At 38.0% G+C, this 26,688-nt stretch overlaps 1 protein-coding gene across 5 annotated transcripts in view; it reads right to left on the bottom strand.

Annotated features, from left to right (window-relative positions):
• Window positions 1–25,540, bottom strand: part of LOC149532344 (transcription initiation factor TFIID subunit 6-like) — a 107,236-nt gene extending 81,696 nt beyond the window's left edge. The window contains exons 1-4 of one of the 5 annotated variants that reach the window (XM_089806519.1): window positions 25,078–25,420; window positions 24,432–24,511; window positions 24,236–24,353; window positions 24,023–24,102 (exon numbers count right to left, since the gene is read on the bottom strand). Coding sequence is in view for 1 of the 5 variants with exons in the window: in XM_089806517.1 (XP_089662643.1) it covers window positions 24,699–24,705 (7 nt within the window). In the remaining 4 variants the exon portion in view is untranslated. Of the gene's footprint in view, window positions 1–24,022; window positions 24,103–24,235; window positions 24,354–24,431; window positions 24,512–24,698; window positions 24,874–25,077 lie in introns of those variants that run through there. The other 4 variants (XM_089806518.1, XM_089806520.1, XM_089806517.1 and 1 more) reach the window with 4 other exon arrangements.
• Window positions 25,541–26,688: the final 1,148 nt, after the last annotated feature.

Here is a 26,688-nt window from a genome sequence, read left to right as displayed (position 1 = left end):
TATAAGAAGATGATGTAGCTGGTGGCAAGGGGAGGACCGTCATTTGTGCCACTAGGTGATCACAAATTGCAAACTATAGTCTTGGATAAAGAGTTTGCCAAGATTGGTATACAGGTGGAGAACATGACACTAGTTTGGGAGGAGTATGGGTGTAGCATCATCATGGATGGGTGGACAAACATTAGGAACTGTCCACTCATCAATATCGTTATTACATGCACAAAGGGGCCATTTTTTCTCAAGATTGTTGACTATTTAGGGCATTGAAAGGATGCTGATTTTTAGTTTGACATCCTTCGGACAACTATTGAAGAGGTTGGGCCACAAAATGTGGTCCAAACAGTGACAGACGCAACACTTGTGTGTAAACCTATAGGGAGATTAGTTGAGGCAGCATACAAACATATTTGGTGGACTCCATGTTGGGTACATGCCATGAACAATGCACTAAAATACATGGTGAAGATTGCTTGGATTAAGGGAGTAGTGAGCGATGCTAGAGATGTGCAGATGTTTATTTGCAATCACCACACATCACATGCCCTTTTCAGGAGCTTCGCAATTGATGCTCCTTCATGACGATCTTTGAATCTGACTCTGCTTGTCATTATGAAGAATGGAATGTGATTTCTCCTTTGAGAGAAATTGAATATTCTAGATAATCTGCTATCTCAAATCTAATCGGATCTTCCTTAACTATGCTCTAATACCATGTTAAAGTAGATCAGATTTATTATTGATTAGGAATATCAATATTTTAAATTTTATTCTCTCTAAGATAATGCTCTTACTCACTTATAATTCTTTGCAAGTTGATGCAAAAATAATGAGGCAATGATATTTCACAAGAAATGTAAATAATTCTGATATTGATAATACTTCAATTATTTCTGAATTTGAATCACAATTTTTTTGTATAAGGAGAGATCTAACTTCAAATGTCTTGCACTAATGTTTTCTGTACTTGTCATTCATCGATTTGATTTGAGATGTGTGTGTGCGCGCGCGCGCGCGTGTGCATGCTTGATGAGACATGTTGATGGATAGACATGTCTCCACATTGTGGAGACATGTCTTTCCACCAACATGTATATGCACCATTTCATAATCAGTGACTTAAACTAATCTCAACCGATTGTTATTGGTAATATAACAAATATAATCAGATATAAATCTGATATATAATCAATACAATTTATCTTTATCACTACATGGTATCGACGGCAATAATCATGTTCAATATTGATTAACTCGATAATCATTTAATGTTAATGATAATGATATTCAGTATCGACCTAATGCAGATTAATAAATACAGATTTACACTACGAAAATAACAGTAATCAAATGGAGCACCAGAAATTGCTCATAAATTCATAAGAGGAATTTTCAAACTTATGGGATTCCAGAGAAGATTACCTCAGATAGAGATGCTAGAATGACATCCAGATTTGGCAAATGTTGTTTTCTGCCTTGGGAACAAAACTGAATATCAGTTAAGCATATCATTCAGAAACTGACGGACACATATTAAGGGTAAACCAGGTGTTAGAAGATCTTTTAAGGGTCTACTATATGGATCAGCAATACCGCTAGAAAATGTATCTTCCCTTAGTAGAATTCGCTTATAATAACTCATATCAGTCTACTATTAAGATGGCACCATTTGAGGCCTTGTACACATGAAAATGTAGAACTCTTGTATACTAGAACAAGATTGAGGATCAAATAACTGTTGGTCCTAAAATGCTCTTATAAATGGAAGAGTAGGTAGTTCAAATCCGTCAAAGATTGAAGGAGGCAAATGATCACCAAAAGAGCTATGCAAATGCTAAAAGAAGTCCAAGAGAATTTGAGGTGGGAGAAAAAGTTCTCCTAAAAGATAAACCACAGAAAAGTGCTATCAAATTTGGTACACATGTCAAGCTGGCCCCAAGATATGTGGGAACATTTGAAGTGTTGGAAGTTGTAAACCCTGTAGCCTACAAAATTGCTCTACCTCTAGCCCTTGCTCGAATGCATGATCTATTTCGTGTGTCTTGTCTTAAGAAAATACAGCCAATGTTGAGCATATCATTGATTGGAATTACTTGCAGTTTCAAGATCCAAGGGTGGTGGTAATAGAACTACTCAGAATACTTGAGGTGCATAAGTTACGCTTACGAAATCAGGATATAACCCAATGCAAGGTTCAGTTGGAACTATATGTTGAAGAAAATGCTACTTGGGAAGATTATGATGAAATCTTCCAGAGATTTCCCCATCTTTTCTAAAAATATAAACTTTGTTATGATATATTATTTTGAGTTCTAAATTGAGGATTCTAAGACATTATGACAGCTCTTATGTAATTGTTAATTTTTTTATATACTTTTTTGAAATTGTTCATTGAGGACGATGAACTACAAGGAGGGGCTACATTACCTCCCATATTTTACGTTAATTTAAAAACATTTTGAATATAACTTATAGCCGTTGAGATTATGAGAATTGGAAATGATTGGTTAAATTGGTTTTTCATTATGATTTCATGTGAATTGGCAATGGTTGGTTAAGTTGGTTAATTGTAATGGTTAAATTATTTACATTGGAATTTATTGGAAATGTATTTTCACTACATTATTTGCTTTGCAGGTGCGCGGCAAAGTGGGGAAGGAATTGACAGAGAGGGATTTGGGCTCAAACACCAAACTGCCATTGAGTTTCTCAAGCATTTATCTAAACCACCTTGGCCAGGGGAAAACAGAATAGGGCAAACTAATTGATACCAAGTTTCCACTCTGAACTGATTATGTCATCAATATTCATATAAATAATAAATGAAATAAAATTGTTAAATTGGAATCTGGATGCTCTACATTATCTGATGTCGGATGTATTATATTATATAAGTAGTACCCATGTTACTTATGTATATTTGTACATATTAAAATATATTAATATATGTGTATACTTATATTTTTAATATAACGTATACATATATAGAGAGATAAAATAATACGTACAAGTACACATAAATAGTATGAGTATTATTTGCCAATAGTGGCATGTTTTGATGGTTAAGTTGTTGCGTTGTTATCCTTGCCATCAAGGTTCAAATCTCATGGGGATGAGGTCCCCCGTTTGTGGCCTCACTGGTTCATAGCTCCAGGTCAAAGCATTTACCCCTCTTTTAAAAATTAAAAAAAAATAGTATGAGTATTATTTATATAATAGTATGGGTAAAGATTTGATTCCCAAGTCAAAATTAATTAACTCATGAAAAGCCATCGACCTTTTATTGTTCTTTATTATTTTGACCTTTTATATTTCTTCCCATATTATCGTTCCATCAGCCAAGGTAGTAACATATAGATGTATGTCTCTACCACCTTGTTTTCACGCAAACATAACACCATATTTTTGCTCATTCTTTCCTATGTTGGCCGATCATTCTTCTTTATATTTACCAGTCACAATTGACCAGGGGCTTCTCCAAGCCCAATCATTATTATTGTCAAATCAACAATTGTTTGATTCATTCAAATTATATTATCATACTCAGTTAGCAAATGTAGAACTGTAATACCAGCTAAGAATTTGATTGGAGTTCATTGATCGGCGTTTAAAGCAAGTGATCTACAATCTAAAGCCCCTTTAATCAGGTTGTTTATCCTTCAGTTTGTTTATTTTATTTCTATGCTAATGGACAAAAGTTTTGTATTCATAGCTTACACAAGACAGTTTTAGTCAGACCTTGATTTGCAATATGAAAAGTCTGTACGAATTAGAATGGGGCTGTTATACCAGTCGTGTGAAGAGCACCAAAGGCTGATAAGGGCCTCTATTATATAATATTTTATTTCTGAAAATTTATTTAACTGTGTCAAGAAAATTGATTGATCATGGCATCTATATTTCCAAAGTACAGTGACATTAGATGTATACATCCCTGAGATTTATAGAAGCTTGGGGCAGCGAACCGTGGTATATGGGTGTATACTGGTATTGTTGAGGGAGAGTCATCACAGTAGCCTGAGGATGAGGATGATGATGGCCATAGTAGCAATAGAGTATACACTGTGATGAGTGTTTACAGTGTAATATTCGACTCACATGCTCAGGACATGCATCAGGTGCAGAGTTGGTATGTGCCTAAGTTGGATTATGGGCAGGATGGTTGGGTAGATTCAGTGAAGGAGAATTTGTTGGGATCTCTTATAGAGTTGTCACTGATGATGTTACTGGCATGCAGTTGGTTCAGCGATGACAGGGATGTCACATGCTTCTTATGGGATCCTGGTGGAGGTTTCAGTGTGATGCATGATTGCTTGAGGGCAAGCAATCTTGGGGAGGGATCAAGTTAGTTCATTATGGCGACCCTCATGAGTTGGCAAGGTGTTTTGAGGGTCTCAGTGGTAGGACTTACTATTTTTAGTAAGTCTATTTCAAGTGGTTGTCATATTCGGCAATGTAGATGGTGGCGTTGACAATTCGTCATCACCTACAATGATTTGGGCTATTAATTGTATGGAATCCTATTAGAATTTTATTATTATTTTTTTAATCGGTGAGAAGACGAAGCCAAGAATACTAATTATTATGTGTTGAAATTAATTATTATTATTTATTAAGTTTGAGTAGATTCAAACCCAATACCTCCCACATAAGAGGCTCGCAATTTACCATTGTGTTGTAGGCTCTTGCCTATTAAAATTTTATTATTATTGTCGCACTTTATTATAATAATGTTATAAAATGATGTTGTGTTGGTGAAGCTTCTTAAGTGAAGTTGCATTTGGGAAACTCTGTGCTAATGGGGGTTATAAATACGAGCCCATTTTGATGGAAAAGCATCCAACTACTTGCCTTTGTGGTCCTGTGAGTATTTCTGAAGTTGTTGGTTTTCGTGCCCTTGCTGAAGTATAAGGGTTTGAAAAAATCTGAGTCAAGTATTGTGGATAGTATTCTTAAAATTATCAAGTCTAAAATTCTGGAAGTCTCCTACTGTATTTACTGTTGTTGGGAGAGATTATTTTGTAGACTTAATTGCATTTCCTCTTGCAAGTTGAAAGGAATAGATCTGCATATAAAAGGGCAGAATTCTTAGTGTTTGCATTTGTTGTACCTGTGTTTTTGAGTGGAAAGTTCTGACTGTGACTGTGAAGTTGTGATCTACAAGAGGTATTGTTTGTTCCTGAAGAAATTGTGGTGACTAATTGCAATTCCTTTACCTGCAATCTGCATTTTGGAGTTTTTTTTCGCTGGCGCATGTTCCCTAGGACTTGCGATATCATAATCTGAGGCTGCACAAAATTAAAGAGACCTGTGTTTATTTCCCAAGGCCTGCGATCTATTTTCTGGAACCTACGATTTGCATACAGGGCTGGCAATTGGAATTGTGGACTGCGTTTGGAAGAAGGGGCCTGCAGTTCAAAGCTTACAGACCTGCGTTTCAACAGTGGGATACATATTGGCTGGGCGGCAGATTTCCTTACAAGAAAATATTGCACTTGCAAAGGAATTCACATATTTCCATATACCAGGTTCTTCAAATTTAATTTGCTTCAATAATAAAGTGGTTTATTAATAGCAGCTAGTTGGCAGAAACTGAAAAATTCATTTATTCCTTGATAGAGGGTTTTGGGCATTTTCAGCAAAGGATTTTTGCATTTTCAGCAGAGATTTATCTACTTATTTGAGCTGGAACTGTTATTATGTTGTCTTGATACAGAAATATGCAAATTTCATTAAATAAACAAAGAAATGACTTGTGCAATCTCAATAGCCAGATTCATATGCAATTTGTGATCATTTATACATGACCAGCTGAAATTGGTTATTTCCATATTCCTTTATTGTGTTTGAAATTACCAATAATGAATATTTGGCATAGCGAACTGGCAGGGGTTATCACAGGGGTGACTGATCATGATGAATGGGTAGTGTGATTCCCTGCAACCCTACATGAAGTAGCCATTGATTGGTTCTCCGACATAGATAAAACAAAAGTGAACACATGGGATGAATTGAAGAAAGCATTTCAGAGCGAATTCCAACTGCTTCAGGATGACAATGAGATCCTGGCGGAGATCTACAGAACCAAGCAGGGAAAGAATGTGACTGTCAAAACGTATGATCGACGACTAAAGGAATTGGTCAAGAAAATGGACAACCAGCTAACAAATGGCTCGAAAAAACAGTGGTTCGTGGAGGGGTTGCTCCTCTCTAAGGAAATAAAAATTGTCCCTCCAACATTGGACAAAGGTGCGTACAACAAAGCTATAGACCTAGAAAGTGAAAGCAGAACATCCGAGAGGAGGAAAAGAATAGATCGTCAAATGATGACGATTCCTCCAATGGGAACAGCAGTGATGAGGAGTCCAACAAAAAGGTGCAAGTGCTTCAAAAGGATATGCACTATATGATGGAGGTGTTTAAAGCAATGAAGGGAGGCATATGATGGAGGAGTTTAAAGCAATGAAGGGGTGCGCCAGCAAGAATGAAGGCAAGTTTATGGTGGACAGACTGTAAGGAGGGAAGGTCATATGAAAGGCACATGCTTGAAGAAAGCATTCTGAGACATTTGCCAAGTGATGGGACATTCCACCAAGGAATGCACATACAATACAAAAACGAGGGGTCCACAAGTACTCTTCACTAAAAAAACAACCGTCAAAGTGCACATCAGCGGGCACTTTTCAAACACGGACCAATACTAATGCATCATCAGGTGGTCATCGTAAAAATCAACACAAGGGAAGAAATAACAACAATGATCGGAGTCAGAGCCAATATGATGCACAAGGTCACCCCATGATTCAGTGTCGAGCTTGGAACCAGTGGAGGCACTTTGCTCGCAATTGCCAAAAGGAAGAAGCATCGCAACATTTATGTTAATGGTGTGATCTGGGTAACCATGAAGATAAAATTTGCCCCAAGCTCAAAGTCAACTTACTAAACATAAGAAGTTGCATGAAGACAAAGGGGTACTAGCAATCACTCGGACCTAGGCCAAGAAGGCAACATACCCAGAACCCTGAATAGAGAAAGAGAGGAAACGGGAGGCAAAGGAAGATATTGAACGATATATTATTGTGGAAAGAAGAGAGACACATGATACAGCAAGTACTTCATCTTGTACGGGTATAGAAGCTAAACAAAACATGATGAGGCAAGTGTTGCAATGTTGACCTTTAATCTAGTGGGTGTCGACCAGCACAACTCAAGGCAATCAATACTCTAACAGCACAATGGATAACAATTGGTACCTATTAGCCATTGTAGCGCACCCCCCCCCCCCCCCCACCTTGTTTGTTACAATGTTGTGAGTCTCATGAAAACCCAGGGTGCTAGCCATGCCCTACGTTCTTTGAATTATTTATGAATGCCATCTATGCATAAAAGGGGATATGTAAAATTGTGGCTATACCTTCTTCTTTTATATCCCTAGGTTCCCTGGCTATTTTTCATATTATAAGTCCTACTTCTAGATGCTTTAAGTTGCGATGGTGCGAATTTCCTTTCATCGCCTTGTTGCTTCGGTTTGTGATCAAACTATCAAAAGGGCTGCGAAGATGCAAAACAGTCAAGTTCACAGTTAGCGCGGCTTCACAGCAATTAGCGCTAACATTCAAGTTAATGTTGCGAGGGAGTGAAAGCTATCAATCGCATGATTGTAGCTCAATTATGCCTTACAAGATTTTAAGTTGTGAGGCTGCGACTAATGGTTTTCACATTCTCGCATGTAGTTACAGTTAGGTCCAATGATGATGTCACAAGGCAAACAACTGTCGCCATTTCGGCAATTTGAAGGGCATCAAAGAAAAAGGTACAAAGAGGCCCCGAAAGGGAGTTTCCACTCTAAATCTTTCCTTGATCCGGCGATGCTCATGCCCTCACAAGGAAACAAAATATATATGGTGGGACCCAATGGTGGTGACGTAGCAGTGGCCATGCGTCGACATTTCAGGATGTCTTGATGGATGGAAAGAAGAAAAGGCTTCAAGAGCCCGAAATACGGCCACGTGAAGGGATGATGACGATCTACAGCCCGCAGGTGTTCTCAGCAAGTGTGAGACGCACGAGATTGTGCCACGTGTCCGAGTTTTTTCAGGCAAGAGACTTTTCAAACATGAATGATAATCTAGGGGGATGTTTCAAAGATATAGAGCCATGTGGCAAGGTTGACTACTAATTTTCTATTGGTTGGTGACACGGCATTGTTTCAACATTTGCAGAGCGGCTCATTGATGGTGAACAAGTCTTTTGATCGCCTGCAACCACCCTTTTTGGTGTTCTCCATGCCTGATAAGTGCATTTTTCATCCTACCACTACCTTGGTTATCCATCTACCAGCCAAAGCAGTTATGGTTGTCGTTTCTGTCCCTTCAAGGCTAGATTCGCACGTAAAGATCAGATTTTTTTGCATATGGGCGTGCATCCAATCAAATCTTCCTCAGATCAACATTTATTGTTCTCTGTAGATTGAAAATAGTTGAGTTTTAGGGTTTCAGTTGAAGTCTCCTCAGTTATGCCTAAGCTATAAAGGCAAATTTTGTAACTCTTTCAAAGGTTCGATCTCTTCTCTGATTCTCTAGCAGCTATATTGTATACTCTGCTACTATAATTTCCTTTGACTTTGAGTGAATATATTTCTCTGTTGTACCTCTTCCATTAATATATTGTGCAATATCTTCTTGCCTTCTGTTAATGTATCGCTTTCGTTCTTCAAGTTGTATGATGTATCTATTTTGCCTTTGAATGATATAGAGTTAAGCTCCTTCTGTAATGTCCCCGTTTTTCACGAGTCTATGCAATTAATGGAGTTAGCTCATCATAGCGACCCTCATGAGCTGACAGGGTGTTTTGGGGGTCCCATTTGTGAACTTACTATTTTTAGTAAGTTTATTTTTGGCAGTGCAATGGGCTCTGGCAGTTGGTCATCACCTGCAACTGATCGAGTTAATAATTACATGAGCTCTTATTTAGTTATTTTTCATTGAGTTGCATTATCATAATAATGTTTCTATTATTATAATAATGACTTTAAAGGATATTTCTTAAAAGCGTGTTGGAAAGTTTCTAGCATTGCGTTCTTTTGGGAAACTTCCACAATTTATGAAGTGGATTTTTTTAGGAAACTTTGACCACCGAAAGGATATAAATAAGAGCTCATTCCATTGGGAAAAGAGCGCTTGAATATATATTTGCTTTTGTGCCTTTGTGGCTTTTCCCTGATTTCTAACTTGTGAGCCCTTGCTAAAGTATAAGGGTCTTGTCTGATAAGTTCACAGCAATTGTGTTGAAGTATACAATTGGCCAACATTCCCCTACTGTATTCCTGTGGCTAAGGAGAGTATTCATGATTATTACGTTGAATCTATTGTGAATAATGGTTGAGGGTTTCACGAAGATTTTTTGGGAGAACTCTAAGAATTGCTTAAAGGCCACCTACAAATTGTTGCTGAGGTATAACAATTGGTATATCCTCCTTCTGTGTACACTGTAGCTGGAGATGGGATTGATCATTTACTAATTTGAAAGAGGAATCGGATTCTTACCCTACTAATTGCTATCTGAGAAATTCGAAATTTAGGGCAACTGAGGATGTTGTTTGATGTCTAAGGATGATATTTCTATCATGGCCGATGATAGGAGATTTGTGTTGGATATGCATTACAACCGAAGGGAACGTAATTCTCCTCCCAAAGAAGGAGAGCATGAGATTCAGTTTAGCTCAATTGGTAGTTTGGGTGGTTCTGTTGGCATGGGACTACAACCCACAAATGTTGAGGTTGATAGAGCTGCCCTACAGCCATTTAGGAATATTGCAGCCAGGAAACAGCAGATGACAAAGGTACTACAACAGTTGCCTAATACCCTGCAGCAGATAGCACTTCCTCAAGGTCGGAGTAGGGAGAGAGTTTGAGATGTTTCTGTTGGTTCTCATAGATCTCGAGTCGAGGATAGAACCTGAGATGGTGTTAGGTACAGAGATGCAAACCAGATTTGAGTTGAGGATCATGGTGGATTAGCTGACAGAGCTAACATTCATACTGGCACTCATGATAGGTTGCAGAGACCCACATTTCTAAGACCTGAGATGGATGCAGTGAGTATTGAGCCTAAGGTCGCTCCTTTTGTTGATGACATGCTGGCACACTTTACGGAGTAGGATGCTTTACCACATGCTATTAAAGATCATTTAAATTTCTATAGGTTCCTGACTTAGAAACGGGAGCATTCCAAAGCGAGGCCGGGAGTTGAAAGATAATGACCTTGACAAACTAAGTTACAACAAGTTGCCAGTAAGATTGCTTTGGAGCACTTTGATGGAACTGGGAGAGTTACAGCTCAAGCGTGGATTCATAAGCTCAATACATATTTGGCTTTGTGTCTTATGTCTTAAGTGGACGCTATCAGCTTTGGAGTGTTGCATCTGGACGAAGCTGCCCATGACTAGTGGTACCGTGGGTTGGTTTCTTTGAAACGTGATCAGATCGCCTGCTACCAAGAGTCCGTGGATTGCCTAATCGAGAGATTTGATAGGAAGGATCCGGAGGTGTACTTCCATGAGTTGGCTCAACTGAAGTAGTCTAGTGGATTGGCAAGCTACATCAGTGAGTTCCAGAGGCTTTTAGTCATGGTTTATGATATTTCGGAGCACAGACGAGTGATGTTATTCATGGAGGGATTGACTGAGCCACTCCGTGGATGGGTGAAGTCCTTGGACCCATCTTCTCTCCAGGTAGCGATGCGGAAGGCATGAGACTTGGAGTCTTCTTCTCGAAGCAAGGTTGCTTCGAGATCTTTTGCTCTTCTTGCTGATGATGAGCCCCCACCAATTGTAGAGGACAAGGGTAAGTCAGTGGAGAGATCTGATGACACTACTAGAGAGGATTTGAGGAGGCGTCAGCTTTGCTATTAGTGCAAGGGGCCTTTCTCTAAAAGGTCATACTTGTGTGTTGAGGCCGAAGGGAGCAGCGAATCGTGGTATGTGGGTTTACACTGATGAGATTGAGGATGAGTCATCATAGCAACATGAGGATGTCGGTGACGATGATCATACTTATGATAAAGTTTATACTGTGATGAGCATTTATAGTTTGGTATTTGACTCACATGTTTAGGACTTGCACCGGGTACAGAGTTGGTCTGAGAATGATTGGGTAGCCACAATGAAGGAGAGTGCCTTGAGATCTCCTAAGGATTTGTCTGTTAGTGTTGTTCTGACTCTTACATCACCAGCACGAGTATTTGGTTCTATATTGCAAGTCATGTTATTAGGTCCGATGATGGTATTCAGTTGGTTCCATGAGGACATAGACATTCACTTGTAGGATCCCGATGGAGGTTTTTACACGATGCCAAATTGCTTGAGGACAAGCAATCTCAGGGAGGGAGGACTGTGATGTCCCCGTTTTTGGCAAGTCTATGCAGTTGATGGAGTTAGCTCATCACAGCGACCCTCATGAGCTACCAAGGTGTTTTGGGGGTCCCACTTGTGAACTTACTATTTTTATAGTAAGTTTATTTTTGGCAGTTGCTATTTTTGGCAATGTAGTGGGTGGCTCTGGCAATTGGTTGTCACCCGCAATTGATCAGGTTAATAATTACATGAGCTCTTATTTAGTTATTTTTCATTGAGGTGCATTATTATAATAATGTTTCTATTATTATAATAATGACTTTAAATGATATTTCTAAAAAGCATGTTGGCAAGTTTCTAGTGTTGAGTTCTTTTGGGAAACTTCAACAATTTCTGAAGTGGAGCTTTTTAGGAAACTTTGGCCAACAAAAGGATATAAATAAGAGCTCATTTCATTGGGAAAAGAATGCTTGAATATATATTTGCTTTTGTGCCTTTGTGGCTTTTCCCTAATTTCTGACTTGTGAGCCCTTGCTGAAGTATAAGGGTCTCGTCTGAGAAGTTCATGGCAATTGTGCTGAAGTATACAATTGGCCAACATTCTCCTACTGTATTCCTATGGCTAAGGAGAATAATCATGATTATTACATTGAATCTATTGTAAATACTGGCTGAGGGTTTTAAGAAGTTTTTTTGGGAGAACTCTAAGAATTGCCTAAAGGCCACTTGCACATCGTTGCTAAGGTATAACGATTGGCATATCCTCCTTCTGTGCACACTATAGTTGGAGAAGGGATTTTGATCATTTACTGATTTGATAGAGAAATCGGATTGCTTTCTTACCCTGCTAATTGCAATCTGAGAAATTCGAAATTGGGACAATTGAGGCTGTTGTTTGACGTCTGAAGATAGCATTTTGTCATTGCAAATGTTCTTGGGTGAGTTTCGAACCAAACACAACTAAATACAAAGTTGGACAGCATACTTCTTAGGGTCTGCGTTTTCTATCAACCCTGTGGGGGCCCAGTCATCACTCACATGGGCAATTCAGGCATACCATCTTGCAATAAGAACCTGCGGCTTGTATTGGTGCGAGCAATCTGCTTGACAAGTCAGCTTCAGTAAAGACCAGTTGCAAATTGTGTTCAAGGTCTCTTTGGCAATTAACGTAGAGCAAGGGAGGACTAAAACGCATACTTCAGAATTGTTCAGGCATTCCCAACCTTGCGATTTGGGCCTACTCCAAGAGATTAGTCAACTAGCATCAGCTTCTGAGAATTATGACCTGGTTCTTTAATTTGCTCATCTGATTATTTAAGTAAATAAATTAAATAAGTGGTAATTCAATTACTTTGGGTGGTGAATGCTGGTCCTTTCTTTACAATCTCTTGCATCCAAAATTCAAAAAGAAAGAATATAAAACAAAATATATATATATATCTGTATCTTTAGTAATGCAAGTTGTGGGTTGTGAAGAATAACAAACAAGAGTCTTGCTGGAATTATAAATCAAATATTGATATATAGTTGAATTGTGTTAGTTACTTCAGAATTGGTTGCATACTCACCAAAACTTTATAAAATGCCAAACCATCCAAATGTTATAAGAAATTGGTGAAATCGGAAATTGATCATATTATAGCCAAGACAAGATTTTTACACCTTCCTAATAACATTCCATTGGTTTATGATCTGTATATGATTGTTAAGTTAAAGCAAAGATTGAATCTGTGTACTTCGGGATTATATTGATGAACTTTGCAGTTCTATGCAGAGATAAGACTGAACATACTATTTGGTGGATCACCCCTCTAGATTAGACTAGGTAGTTCGATTTCATACATTTCCTTCTCCCTTTTCCTTCAAAGATGTAGTTAGGTGCATCTTGATAATAAGGAAGTCGGCCTTCTCCGGAGACTCAATCTCATTGTTCAAGTCCCACAACTTGGAAATTGTTTCCATGTTTCATAAGGTTGCCTTTAGATCAAACTTCAGGCAAGGATGCAAACTTTTGTGACAACAGTACCCAACCCTTTGTTCTAGACTTCATGGTGATTCTCCTAAAGAAGAAAGGGTACAATACCATCTTGGGGAGAGGGTAGCTTGTCACAACAATGGTGAACCACAACTAGATGTGGAACACCCTATCAATGGAGAGTGGGATGAGGAAATTTTTTATCAACCTCAAAACTCAAATGGTGAGTGAGGAACTTGCATTTCTTCAGAGTAAGAGTCAGAAGGAGAGTTGAGAGTAGATGAAGCAAAACGCAAGATGGAGCCAAATGGTGAAGGTATCCTAGAACTTGAAGGATTCTCTGATGAGATAAGAAAAGATAAATTTATTAATGTCTAACAAACAACCACACAAGGTTCTATGGGGCTGAATAGCATACAAGCAAAGAGACAGCATGCTACAAGAGCACCAAACGATGTCTGGGAAAGAGCAAACAGGAAATAAAAGAAACAGAAGAGCAAACTACGAGGCAAGGACTAGGGTCATTCCTCGACTGAAAGAAATCAAGCATCGAAGGGTACGGTCTAGGGCGAGTAAGGGCCCTTAGCCGCCGCCAAGAGTTGTTGGAGGGCTATTGCTGACAACTATAACCGTTGTGAGGCCTCACCAATCTAGAGTAACTGGTGGCAGAGGTACAAGATAGACACTTCATCCCCTGCGTCAGAGACAAGGGAGAGAAGAAAGTGGTGATGAGTTGAACCGAGGACTCTCTTTGGGATAATAAGAGTCGTAGAGTGTGGTCGCAGAACTGCATAGTATCTTTGAGATAAAGTGTCGGGCACCTCTTATCTGTGTAGCTAAAAAAAGTCGTGAGAGAACTGCACTCTCTAAATAAGCAATAGAATCTCCCTCTAGTCTCGCAATAGGCGAGGCAGTGGAAAATGAAATGGATCTCTGTCTTTACAACAGCTAAGGTACACAGATGACAAGTCTGGTCCTCTCTATCAATGTGATGATTTGTCTGAATCCGAAGCCGGTGGCATGGATTCCATGACCAGACTCTTCCACTAGCAAATGAAAGAATGCAACTTATTCCAGTGTATCATGTTGCATGTTGAAGAGGAGTCAGAGAACTTGTTTCCGTTGAAGTATGGGCAATACAAGGAAGGCAAGGCCCAAATCAATGAGACTCACAAACACAAGTTTGACAAGGAGAAACCCATTAAGTACAAAGAGCCCTTGTTGAAGATCACAAACCTTAAAGACAAGGCAAACCCCAAAAATATATTGCTAGGGGACAACTGGAACTGGTGCTAAAGGTTGCAAGATTCAAAATTTTCATGGAGTACAACGATGTCTCCGCATGGAGGTACAAGGACCCAAAGGGAGTGCCTCTAGAGTTGTGTATACATTGCATTCCATTGGTACCTAGCATCCATTTAGTATGAAAGAGGTTGTACAAAATGAATAAGAAATATGCCACTAGGGTGAATGAGGAAATAAAGCAAATGCTCCAGGCAAACATTATCTTCCGAGTTCAAACCAATGAATAGGTATCACCCATAGAAATCTCACTGGAGGAGACAAACCAAATCCGCATCTGTGTGGACTTCTGGTGCCTAAACACTGTCACCATCGAAGACCTCTTTCCCATACCATTTACAGATACCATTCCTAAGGAAGAGTAAGACATGAAATGTATTCCTTCATGGATAGGTTTTCAGGGTATAACCAAAGCTCCCCCGAAGAAGATGAACTGAAGACCACATTTGTGGTGGAGGGCATTGTTTACACGTACAACCTAATGCCCTTCAGACTCTATAATGTGCCAACAACCTTTCAGAGGATAATTTTACACATTTTTGATAACATGTCAATAGGGAACTTCAAGCCATTTCTCGATGATTGGTTCATTTATAGTAGACAAGAAATACACTTGATAACCCTAGGGGAGTGCATGGAAAGGTGACGAAGGGCTAGATTACGCTGAATCTAAAAAGTGTAGGATCATGGTGCCTCAAGGGAAGTTCCCAATCACATCGTCTACAAGGTTGCATTGAAGATAGAACCAGACAAGGTGAGGATGATTATGGAGATGTAGCCCAGATGTCACTGGAGTAAAGTCCTTCCTTGCTCACATCAAGTACTACAGGAGGTTCATCAAGAACTTCCCACAAGTCTCGTACCTCCTAGACAAACTAATGTGGAAGGGTAAGTTGTACATTTGGGGAACGACAAAACATGAAGCCTTTGAGGAGTTAAAGACAAGGTTGGTGAGTGTGTCGATCCTAGCATTACCCTAATTGGGATAAGGAGTTCCACATCCGTGTAAATGCTTCAAAGTTTGCAATAGGTGCTGCATTGGCTCAAGTAGGAGACCATGGGCTAGACCATCCGATCTACTATGCCAGTAGGTTATTGTCCAAGGCAGAAAAGAACTATAATACGACTGAGAGGGAGGCTCTCAAAACAGTTTATGTCATATAGAAATTCAAAAATTACCTTCTAGCAACTTCATTCATGTTCTATGTGTACTGCTCATATACCTAGTGAACAAACCCACATTCAAGGAAGGGTCAACAGGTGATTACTTTGGTTGTAGGAGTTCACCTTCAAGATCATTGTGGGGCCAAGGAAGAGCCACATGATCGTTGACCAATTGTCACAGATAAAATTTGGAGAAGCACCAAAAGGCGTCAATGATGATTTCCCAAATGCCCAATTGTTTCACATTGCAATGTTCTCGACGTGGTACATTAATATTAGAGAATACCTCTCAACGTTACAATCCCCAAGAGCCATGCCACCAGAAGAGAGGAGGCTCGTCCTGAGGAGAAGGACATTCCAATTAATAAATGAACTATTTTATAAAATGGGACTGGAGCAGGTGCTAAGGAGATGCCTCGTGAAGGAGGTTCCTAGTGTTTTGAGAGAAGTCCATGAAGGTCCAATGGGACATATAGGACCAGACATAACAACATGGAAAGTATTGCTCACTATGGTGGCCCACATTGTACAATGCCCAAGAGTGGGCCATAGGGTGTGATACATGTCAGAGGGTTGGGAAGTCATTGACAAGGGATTTCATGCCCCTCAACCCCTCACATGCACAGGACTTGTTCAAATGGTGGGGATTAGATTTTTATTGGACTACCAAAGGCCAACTGTGCCCGAAGGTGTAGTTATATTGTTGTGACCACCACGTATTTAACTAAGTGGGTAGAAGTATGAGCTTTACTTGATAAATCAGCATTGAGCATAGTCAAATTTATCTATGTGCAGATCATCACGCACTATGGCATTCCTATTCAACTCACAAGTGACAAGGAAAGGAATTTTGTGAAGCATATCATCAAGTTGCAAACAATAAAATTCAAGATCTTTCACTCCTTAAATAAGCCCTACTAACCAAGCCAATGGGCAAGCCGAAGCAACCAACAAGATTTTCGTGTCATTTTTTCACAAGTTGTGGAGTGGAACATGAAGATTAGGACGAAAATTTGCCTTCGGTACCATGAGCCCACCACACGACCTACAAGGTGACAACTAGTCAAACACCATTCCAATTGATGTACAACCAAAAAGCTATTGTAACTGTCAAGTTTATGGTACCAAGCCTTTGAATAGCTATTGAAAATAGATTGGGTGACATGGAGAGCTTCAAGGAGCGGTTATATGCCTTAATCAAATTGGATGAATGGTGCATGATAGTGTTGTGGGCGACAGGCAGCCCAAAAATGCTGGAAGTTGTGGCATGATAAGCACCTGAGGCAAATGAGATTTACTCTAGGACAACAGGTTTTGAAGTATAATAGGTGGAATGAGACAAAGTCGAGGAAATTCAAGGTGAGATCGTTGGGTCCCAATAAAGTTCGTGAAGTTGCAGAGAATGGAGCAATCAAGTTATGGATATTGGATGGGTAGGAGGTTTGATTGCGGTGAATGGGTCAAAGTTGAAACTATACCATCAAAGACGAAGGAGAAATGACCTAGTTCTACTAGAAAGGCCCAAGGAGAGGTAAATCGTATTATTATTATTTTTAAATTTAAAAAAATTATAAGAGAGAGAGAGAACTCCATCACACAACAGCCTGTCATATGATGTAAGGCTATCGTCGTACGACAAAATAAAGCAAAAAAAAACTTCAAACGTCATACAATATCATCGGCATGGTCCTACAGTGGAAATAGTTTTTTAAAAAAAAGAGTATCTACATCACAACCAAAGTGCCTACAATAATATTAAGAATGAATTGTACCTATGGCAAAAACAAACAAAAGGCCTACAAGAGAAGTTGAGTGCCTAAAGTGGAGGGAAGTACCTATGGTGAATTCGAATGCACGAAGTCTTAAGGGCCTAAGGTGAAAGAAGACAACAACATAAAGTCTATGCCTACAGTGAAAGATAGGCCTATGGAGACATGAAACCTGCCTATACTACAAACCACGTGTTGAGAGCTAGATGAGAGTTGAAAGAAATTAATGAATAAGTGCCTACGATAGAAGAAATGTCATTCTACAATTTGGGAGAGTTGCAATGAAAGCCAATGATGCTCAAAGGATAGGAGATAGGTGTCATTTGAACAGTGCAAAGGTGTGAGCCGAAAGAAAAGTAAGATTGTAGGTCATGCTGAAGACTGGAGGTGAATATCACCAAGTTCACTCATGCCATATGGATTGATAAAGATTGATAAGTGAATGCAAGACAACACGAGGAATAGCGTTGGTAAGGAAAGCAGTCTAACAAAGGAAGAAAGTTACACCATAAAAAAGAGAAAGCCATGAAAGGTTGTGTGGAAGAATTTGGAAGTGGAGACCTTTACTATGTAACGAGCAAATAAAATTGAAAAGTTGAACACTGAACAAGATACAAAGTGAAAAGGCAGACATGACAACAATAAAAACGACAAGGCCAGTATAGATTAAGACGCAAGTGTATACCACATATTGCTCAACCTAAGGCTAAAGACATCAAGTACGGAGACATCATTTGTCGTACTACCATACCCACATAGGCAACTAGTGAATGTCAAAGACATTACGGTAGTTAGGGATTAATGACTCAACGATCATACATAACTGCTTTCACAAGACAACAAAGAAGTTAGTTGATGGATTTGGGAGGAAAGAAGACAAACTAGAGAAAGCAATTACAAACATCGCCATCACCATCTCCATCAAGCAGCTCTTTGGGAATGATTAAAGACAAAAAAGTGTTTCCATCAAGAGTAAGGATTGCAGGGAGGATGAATACAGATACAGGCGAGAAGGTAAAACCAAAAGTGCAAACCCAACCTCAGAGGGATGAATGAAGCAACAATGCATAATATTGCATTCGAAGGACTCAATGGCATCAAGTGCAAGAGATGGTGCAGGAGACTCCAAAGATCCATCCTATTAAGTGCATTAGGCAATAAATATGCCAATATAATGCATCCAAGATTTTGAAGGAGCATTGCAAATGATGATAGAGACCTACGACAGGCACCACCACTCCACTCTTAAGTATCTCAGACACAAATTCGCCATTACTTTCCCAACGACCGAGTTTACCAAGGTATTTGGCATCCCAAGGACAACAAGGAAAAGATCGACAAAAGGGTGAAAAAGATGACTAAGGAAGAGAAAAAAAGGCTTATAAAGTTAGTTTCCCAAAACTTGACACAAGCAAAACTAGACTCAATGGATAATTTGAAATGAAAATAATGCTACAATTCTAGTTTATCTAATATAATTTGTTTAAATGCATAGGCTGAGGGAGACCAGATTTCTCGCAAATGATCAAACTAGTGACCTAAACAAGCAACACTAGTTGATTTAAATGTTAATACAATCCAATTATTGGTGATTCCTTTTTTGTAAAGAATCTCAAAGAAAGCCTACGAAAAAATGTCAAAAGTCATGTATTTTCCTGTAAGAACAAAGGTGCATATGCCTATTCAGACCTGTCAACTAACTGTCATGTTCTTGAAGCACCACATGTCATTCTCTGTGGTCCATATTCTAGATCCCTATAAATAATATACCAGATATGATCTTAAAGTGGACTCCACCATAGGGTTTTAGCGTCCTATACAACTATACGGCTTTAAGAATTATATATAAACTGTTTTGTGCATTGCAAGAGGCTGTATGTTAATAGCACAGTACTTTTCCAGCATCCATTTGCCCAAGCATCATTATGCATGCAATGGTATTTGACTGACAAACAAGCAGCATATTTTTCCCTTTTGCTTCAATAGACTCATGTTTTGAAGTTTTTCTGTTGTTTGTTCCAAATATTCGTGGACAATAATTATCTGCTTTTGACATTGATGATAAAAAATTGTAAATTCAACAATTTTTTTTATTCTATTCAAATTTCCAACCAAAACTTCATGATGTCAATTGTTTGTTCTATGTTAAATATTTCTTTATTAAATAATAAATTTACCGAAATTGGTACAAAGGGTAACTAAAGCACAGACCTCATAGCAGCAAAGATGCTTTGGAGACAAATCAGATTAAAAAACCATAAAAAAATGTAGAAAAGGAACAAAACCTTGTTTTTCAAAAAAAATCAGGTGTTTCAATTTTGTATAAAGCAAATAAAATCGAGAGTTTAGCCCACCAATTGGGGAATATTTATCTTTTGTCATTTATGTTCAAATTGGCGATCACATTGCATTGTATAATGCATACTTCATAGTGCATATATAATAGCTAGATGCCAATCGTCCTTAAAACTTCAAATCGCCATGTTGATCTATATCTGTACTTCATCCAGTCTCCAGAAAATTAGAAATAGGATGGAGCTAACTCTGCAGATAACACTGTCAAAGCGATTCAACAAAGAGTAGCCAAGCTTGGGTGGTCTTATTAAATTGCAAGCGCTTTGAAAAGTTCCAAATCATTGGAAATGTCCATAAATTCGATACCCTTAAATCACCGAGACACTATGAGTATATAGTATATACATGCCAGCATAAGAGATGGCTCTTAGTGTAACATCATTGCATCTCTTCAAAATTCACATTCCAGGGTGACAGAACAACATCCTCGGAAATACTGGAAGAGCTGCTGCTTATGACGTAAGGTTTTATTAGAGAAGGAAATGATCTCATATGAACGGGAAAAGGAGCTAATGACAAAAGAACAAGGATTGAGATTGTTTTCTTTTAGATGGAGAGGTTGCTGAAGTGCACAAGAGATGCTAAAATAAATTAGCACAAAAAGAAGGAAAGAGGCTCTTATATCAACCAATTTGAACTCAAATGGAATCAAATGGCAAATCGAAAACAGGAATTTCCAAAGAGAAATTGAGAAATGAAAGTATTTAAATGTTCAATGAACCAATAGAATTGACGATTTCAGACATGAGAAGAGTTTAACCTTTTATAGACCTATGCCTTCTCCTCTATGACTGCCACCTTTTGTAACCCAAGGAAATTATATAAAGTAGTTTCAAAACTTAAGTGCAACCCATATGTTGGGTTAAGAGTTTCACCAGTCATCACATGTTATATTATACATAAAATGAAGCCTCCGGACATTAAGTGTGACAAATTATAACTTATAAAGCGAAAATTTGCAAACCAAATTGACTTACTCATGACTACTAAAGTTGTTGAACTTTCAGAGGATGATCTCAAACCTCAAATTTAAATATCTTTCTAACAGTTGTTCCCTATCTGCATTGATTACCATTTCATTTGTCAATCAGGTACTTCAGCTTATTTATTTCAATATCAAACTGCAAACTTATATAAGAATCATTTTTCCATTTTGAGGCCACTCTCATAGTTCCATCATTGAAAATATTGATCCAGCACGTAGATTGTAGCATATTAAATAAAAAAGGAAACAAAAAGAAATTAACATGCATGCGAAATGAGCACAATCCCTCAAAAACAAAAAACATGCTCTCTGATCACATCTCATGAAATCATCACAAAATGTGCCAGTCTGTGTGATTTTTTCACATATAAATCCTGCCACAAGTAAAATATACTGCAAGCAGATGAAAAAAACTGAAATCAGATTTAATCGTGTGAAAAATCGGACAATATAGATCACAAAAATGACAGTCAAATTTTTTTTGGAGAAACAAGATTTCACAAATTTTTTTGTATTTTTTGCTTCTACAAGATCACCTATATCAAAGAACACCAGTGCAAATTGTACGTACAGTGCACTACACAAAGGACTGCAACCTGCTACTCCATAATAGGCTATAGTTGAAGTACATTATTATTCTCTTCATCTGGATTTTTTATTTCCTAAACTAAATGTTACTAGGATTACTACAAATCTTTGTTTTCAAGGTGAAATTTAATAGCCTTTAGAAAAAATCGTTCATCCTTATGATATGTAGGACAATATTGTGCTGAGCGACTGAGCTTTATACAATTGCTCCTCTAAAATTGGCAAGAATCGCATTAAATTTTCATATAACACTACATCAGCATAACATGGAAAAAGTGTATAACATGGAAAAAGTGTGAGCGCTCTTCAATCTCAGAGGTTTCAGAATTTAAAAAAACAGAAAGAAGAAAAATGATGATATAGTATTCATGAAATGAATACAAGGCAGTATTACCCAGAAATACATTTCCACCCTAAATGCACAAGTACTAAAAATGGAAATGGTTTCTAGGATAAGGGGATGGTTGGAAACGTTTACAAGCTGTCCCTGGTCATGCATAAAAATTAAAGACCATACCAGAAACTCATAAACATTCAATGCCAATCCCGGAACTGCTGACCGTCCCTATTAGTGTAAATAATTAATTACTATTTACACTTTACTTAAGTTTACTTAGGATTAATGCATTATTTTATTATTTATTAGTTAGACACCTAGGAGTATGCGTACTCATATGAGTTGTCTTGTTGACAACACAAGAGTTAGCAACTCTAATTTAGCACATGGTGTCTGCAACACTGGAGTTTGCATAATCAACTAAGTTGTCATGTAGACAACACGGTTGTTCGCACTCTAATTAAGCACATGGTGTCTACAACATAATTTTACGCAACACACCTATGTAGGCTTATCCTTTCATCATCACACTAACTTTTGTGCTCAATGTTGGATATCCATTCTTGGCGGACATGTGCTTAGTTGTGAGACTTATCATTTTGCTAACTCCTAGTCATTCTAAAAGCATTCTAGAAGCTTTTATATACAGGCATTTCTAATGTACTTGTACATCAATACAACATCAATTGAATTTCATATTGTTATTCTAATCATACTCTATTGGTCTATTTTGTGCTAGTTGTTGAGCTTCTTGGTCTTGAGTCATTTTGCCCTAAGGCAAATTCTTACATGGTATCAGAGCCATGAAGGCGTCATTTCATAGTCATTGGAAACCATTTTTTGCTTCACCTCTCGGAGGACCTCGATTCAGATCCGGAGTATCCACAATTATTGGGAGCGTCTAAAGCCAAAACGGACTTTACCATTGCATTCAGAGCGTCAATTCAGTGAATTTTGACTATAAATTTGCCTACCCTAGGCCATAGTCAAAATTGAGGCAAAAAAAATTTTGAAAACTGGCACCCGAAGGTTGCAAAATTGGTATGATCTCTTCAAATCTGTGCAATTGATTTTCAAATCTGTGCAATTGATTTTCAAATCTGCAATTAGATATTGGCATCATATTCAAAAGGTCAAAAAACCCCCAAATTGACTTTTGTTTCATCAAAATCAGACATCTGAGGTGAAATCTAGAGTCAATTGATTTTGGAAGGTGTGACGGCGGCGATTCAGGAAAAATAATTCCAAAGGTGATTTTCGAACAACGATATCTCCCTCATACGGACTCCTTTTTTCAAGCAATTTTTTTTGTTTTGGGGTATAATTTTGTGCCCTGCACATTGGTGCACATTGGTGCAGGTTGTTTGATATCTTTATTCTTGAATTTTTCTACAACTCGCAAATCCTGATTTTTGCAACTTCAAAGGCTTAGTTTAGGCTCATCTGAACACATATTCAGGTGCTTTTTTTTTTAAGAGTGCATGATTTTTTGTCTACTTTCTAGATCTGGTATCAATTTGGAGTAATTCTGAGTAGACATAATACTTTCAGAATTTGGTCTCATTTTGGCCTATTGGCAGTTATAATTAATTAGATCATTGAAAGGTCTTATGTCTTATCTTGTTGAGTTTGATATAGCTTCATATTTGTTGTTGTAACCAGCAAAATCAGAAGTCCATTTAGGCCCTGAATTTGGAAAGTGGCCTATTGTAATCGCACTAAATATAAAGTGCCAAAATCATACATTATTTGGACCATATTGTGCTAGTCTTGTGCTTCTTGATCTTGGCATCATTTTGCCCTAAGGCAAATTCATCATGGTATCATAGCTATACCAAATTCTTACAGTCCCAAGGATGGACGGCCATTCCTGCTGGGGCAGCATGAAGTAAGTCAATTTTAAAATATATTTGCAAATTTTCTAATCTAATGCCGGCCCCACACTTCAATACAAATTTTCTTTGGATAAAGTCCAAAATTTAGCTTTCAAATACGACAGATAATCTGCATGTGCCATCAATGAATTTTAAGAAGCATCCAATAGAAAACCTCATTTGCCAAGATCTAAGGATCATAAGATTTCTGGTGGTGGAAATAAATGACAAATCATAATTCAAAGATCCTTCAAAGATTTAAATATTTGCTTTCTGATATGTAAATCCAATCTTTGTATTCTTACAGGGATCAATAAAAATACCGATATTCTTGATATTTGATTTCAGTCAAATGAAAGAATTGTCCGATCTAGTGCTAGGATCCTCAGGGTTGCTCAAATACCTGTAACCAAAAACCAAACTATAGAAGGGGACGTCTGACCCAACTGCATTTGCATTTAAATCCAGTTGATGGAACTGTGATCAATAAGAATAGAGAGTAGTAGAATCATAAAAAAACTAAATAATTCTTATACTTATCAATATGATGATCTTGTAGCAATTAGTCATGTTTTCCATGACAGAGAGCAGTCCCCTGCTCTGGGAAAAAAATCCGCAACACAAATCTGTTTCCCTACCCCCCTGACCGAGAAACTAGGGGTAACATTGATACAAAGTCAGTGTTACAATTCACACTAAATATACAACATAGACATCAAATGAAACATATACCGTCAAAGTTTCAAATGCCAGTCCCAAACACTTTCGGCAGCCTTTGATAGATGAGCAAACCACAGCCTGATTTCGGTAAGCTGAAATTTTTGTTTTCACACCAAACATGATCTTTGAATCAAATGGCAATTTTATAATACCGCAGGTTCGACTGGATAAATCACATGGCATTAAGTTGTACAGCGTGGAAATTTTGAGAGTTCTTTAATAATAGAAATTAATCAGATTCTTTCGAGAAATAATGCTACTATGGCAATCATTCATTACCAGGCATGATAGATTTTGCTTCTGTCCGAGTTTAAATTGCAGCGGCCTCAACAAATTCTTTTGTATCTTTACCCTAAAACTTGTAAAACCCTAACTACAAGCATGCCAGTGGGGCCAATTAAAACAAAATAGAATATCCAAGGCATCGGTGGGAGTTGAAAACTTTTTGAGTAGACAATGGTAATATGATTCCTTAAACTCTGAAAGTATTGATGTGTGACTATAATTAGCTACTGTTCATCATTACGAACAAACATCAAAAGAAGATTGTTTCGTCACTGAAAACAAATTAAAACATCAAAAGAAGATTGTTTCAACATTAAAAACAAGTTAAAACATCAAAAGAAGATTCCAGCAAAAGTAAAAGTGTAATACTTACAGTTTATCGTTACTACCCGAAGGCTTTTATTTAGCAGGTCCGCGGCCTGTCTTTGAATCGATAGTGTATATATATGGCAAAAAGAACAATAAATTGCTGAGACTTAAAAGTACAATGTTGTGTTAGATTCCTGTACCAGCCTAAATTCAACTGTAGAAAATATCTGTTGCTGTAACTAGCTTATAACTTTGTAAATATGATTTTTTAAACTGAAATAAAGCCGTCGACGTAGGAGTAAATATGTGGATATATATTTAACGCCGAGGGATAACGCCGCCAAATTTTCACTGATCTTTCGGCGTTTCGTCTTCCCAGCCGGCAGCGGGGATGGTTCTATTTCCGTGAGAGGTAGAACGTTCTCAACAACAAATAAATGAATCCCCTCTTCTAGCTGACTAATTTTAGAGCTCCTCTCGGGGTCAAACAGGGCTGCCATTTATCTTCTACTTTGTTTGGTTTGTATATTGACAAACTAGAAGAGTGGTTAAACATGTAAAAGGGTGAAGGCATTCAGCTAAGTGAATTTGTTATAAAACTGCTCTTATATGTGGATGATCTCATTTTAATTGCCAAATCTGCTTATGGTTTGCAAGATCATCTATCTTCTCTTGAGCGCTTTTGCGGAATGGTGGGGATGCAGGTCAATATTAGCAAGACTAAGGTTATGATTTTTTCTAATAATAGAAAACAACACCAACATGAATTTTATTGCAATGGAAGTATTCTTAAAGAAGTTGCGGAGTATAAATACCTTGGCATCGATTTCAACAAAAAATTAAGCTGGTCTCGCTGCAGGTATAAAAGAATATTAGGTGGGTGGAAGGCTTTTTATGCTCTTCAGAATAAGTGCCGTAAAGAGAGTTGTGGAATTGGAAAACTATTCAAACCTTGTTCGGTCTTCTTGTGCTGCCAATTGTTCTTTATGAGTGTGAATTATGGGCTAGCAACACTACTATAGCACAATAGAAACAAATCGAAAGAATCCAAAAGTGCTTGATCACAAGCAAGTTTAAAATCAAAAGCACAGTTCCATATGATATCATGCTAAGTGAAATGGGGACTGCTCCTATTGAGGCACTTGCTATGGTTCGCCTTCTAAGTTATCTAAAAAGAATCGAAAAAATGGAAGAGGATAGATGGCCTAAAGTGGTCTTTAGTGACACACTATCTCAGCGAAAAAGGACATGGATGCAACAAAACATCAAATGGATGAGTAAATGGAATATTCAATTCAATATGTGCCCCACAAATAATAAAGAAATAAAGATCTTTGTCATGGAGAAATTCTACAAGAGAAATTGGGGAAGCGAGATCGGAAGGAAGAAATTATATTATATAAATGAGTTCAACCCCGCTTGTGATCAACTCCGAAAAGCATACATAGGAGCCAACATTTCTTGGAGGGCTAAAATTCTTATTGCTCAGCTGAGAACCAACTCTCACCAACTTCGTTGTGAGACCGGACGTTGGAAGAGGCCAAAGGAGGCTTGGGAAGAGAGAATTTGCAGATTTTGCAATTCTAGGAAAGTGGAAACTGAACAGCACTTTATTTTAGAATGTGAAGCCTATAAGAGTAGTAGAGATAAATCTGCGGACACTATATGTGACAGT

This window comes from Cupressus sempervirens, chromosome 10 (assembly GCF_028749045.1).
Source record: "Cupressus sempervirens isolate cs-2001-9-10 chromosome 10, ASM2874904v1, whole genome shotgun sequence".
NCBI lineage: Eukaryota > Viridiplantae > Streptophyta > Pinopsida > Cupressales > Cupressaceae > Cupressus > Cupressus sempervirens.
This window is presented reverse-complemented; position numbering and strand designations above follow the sequence as displayed.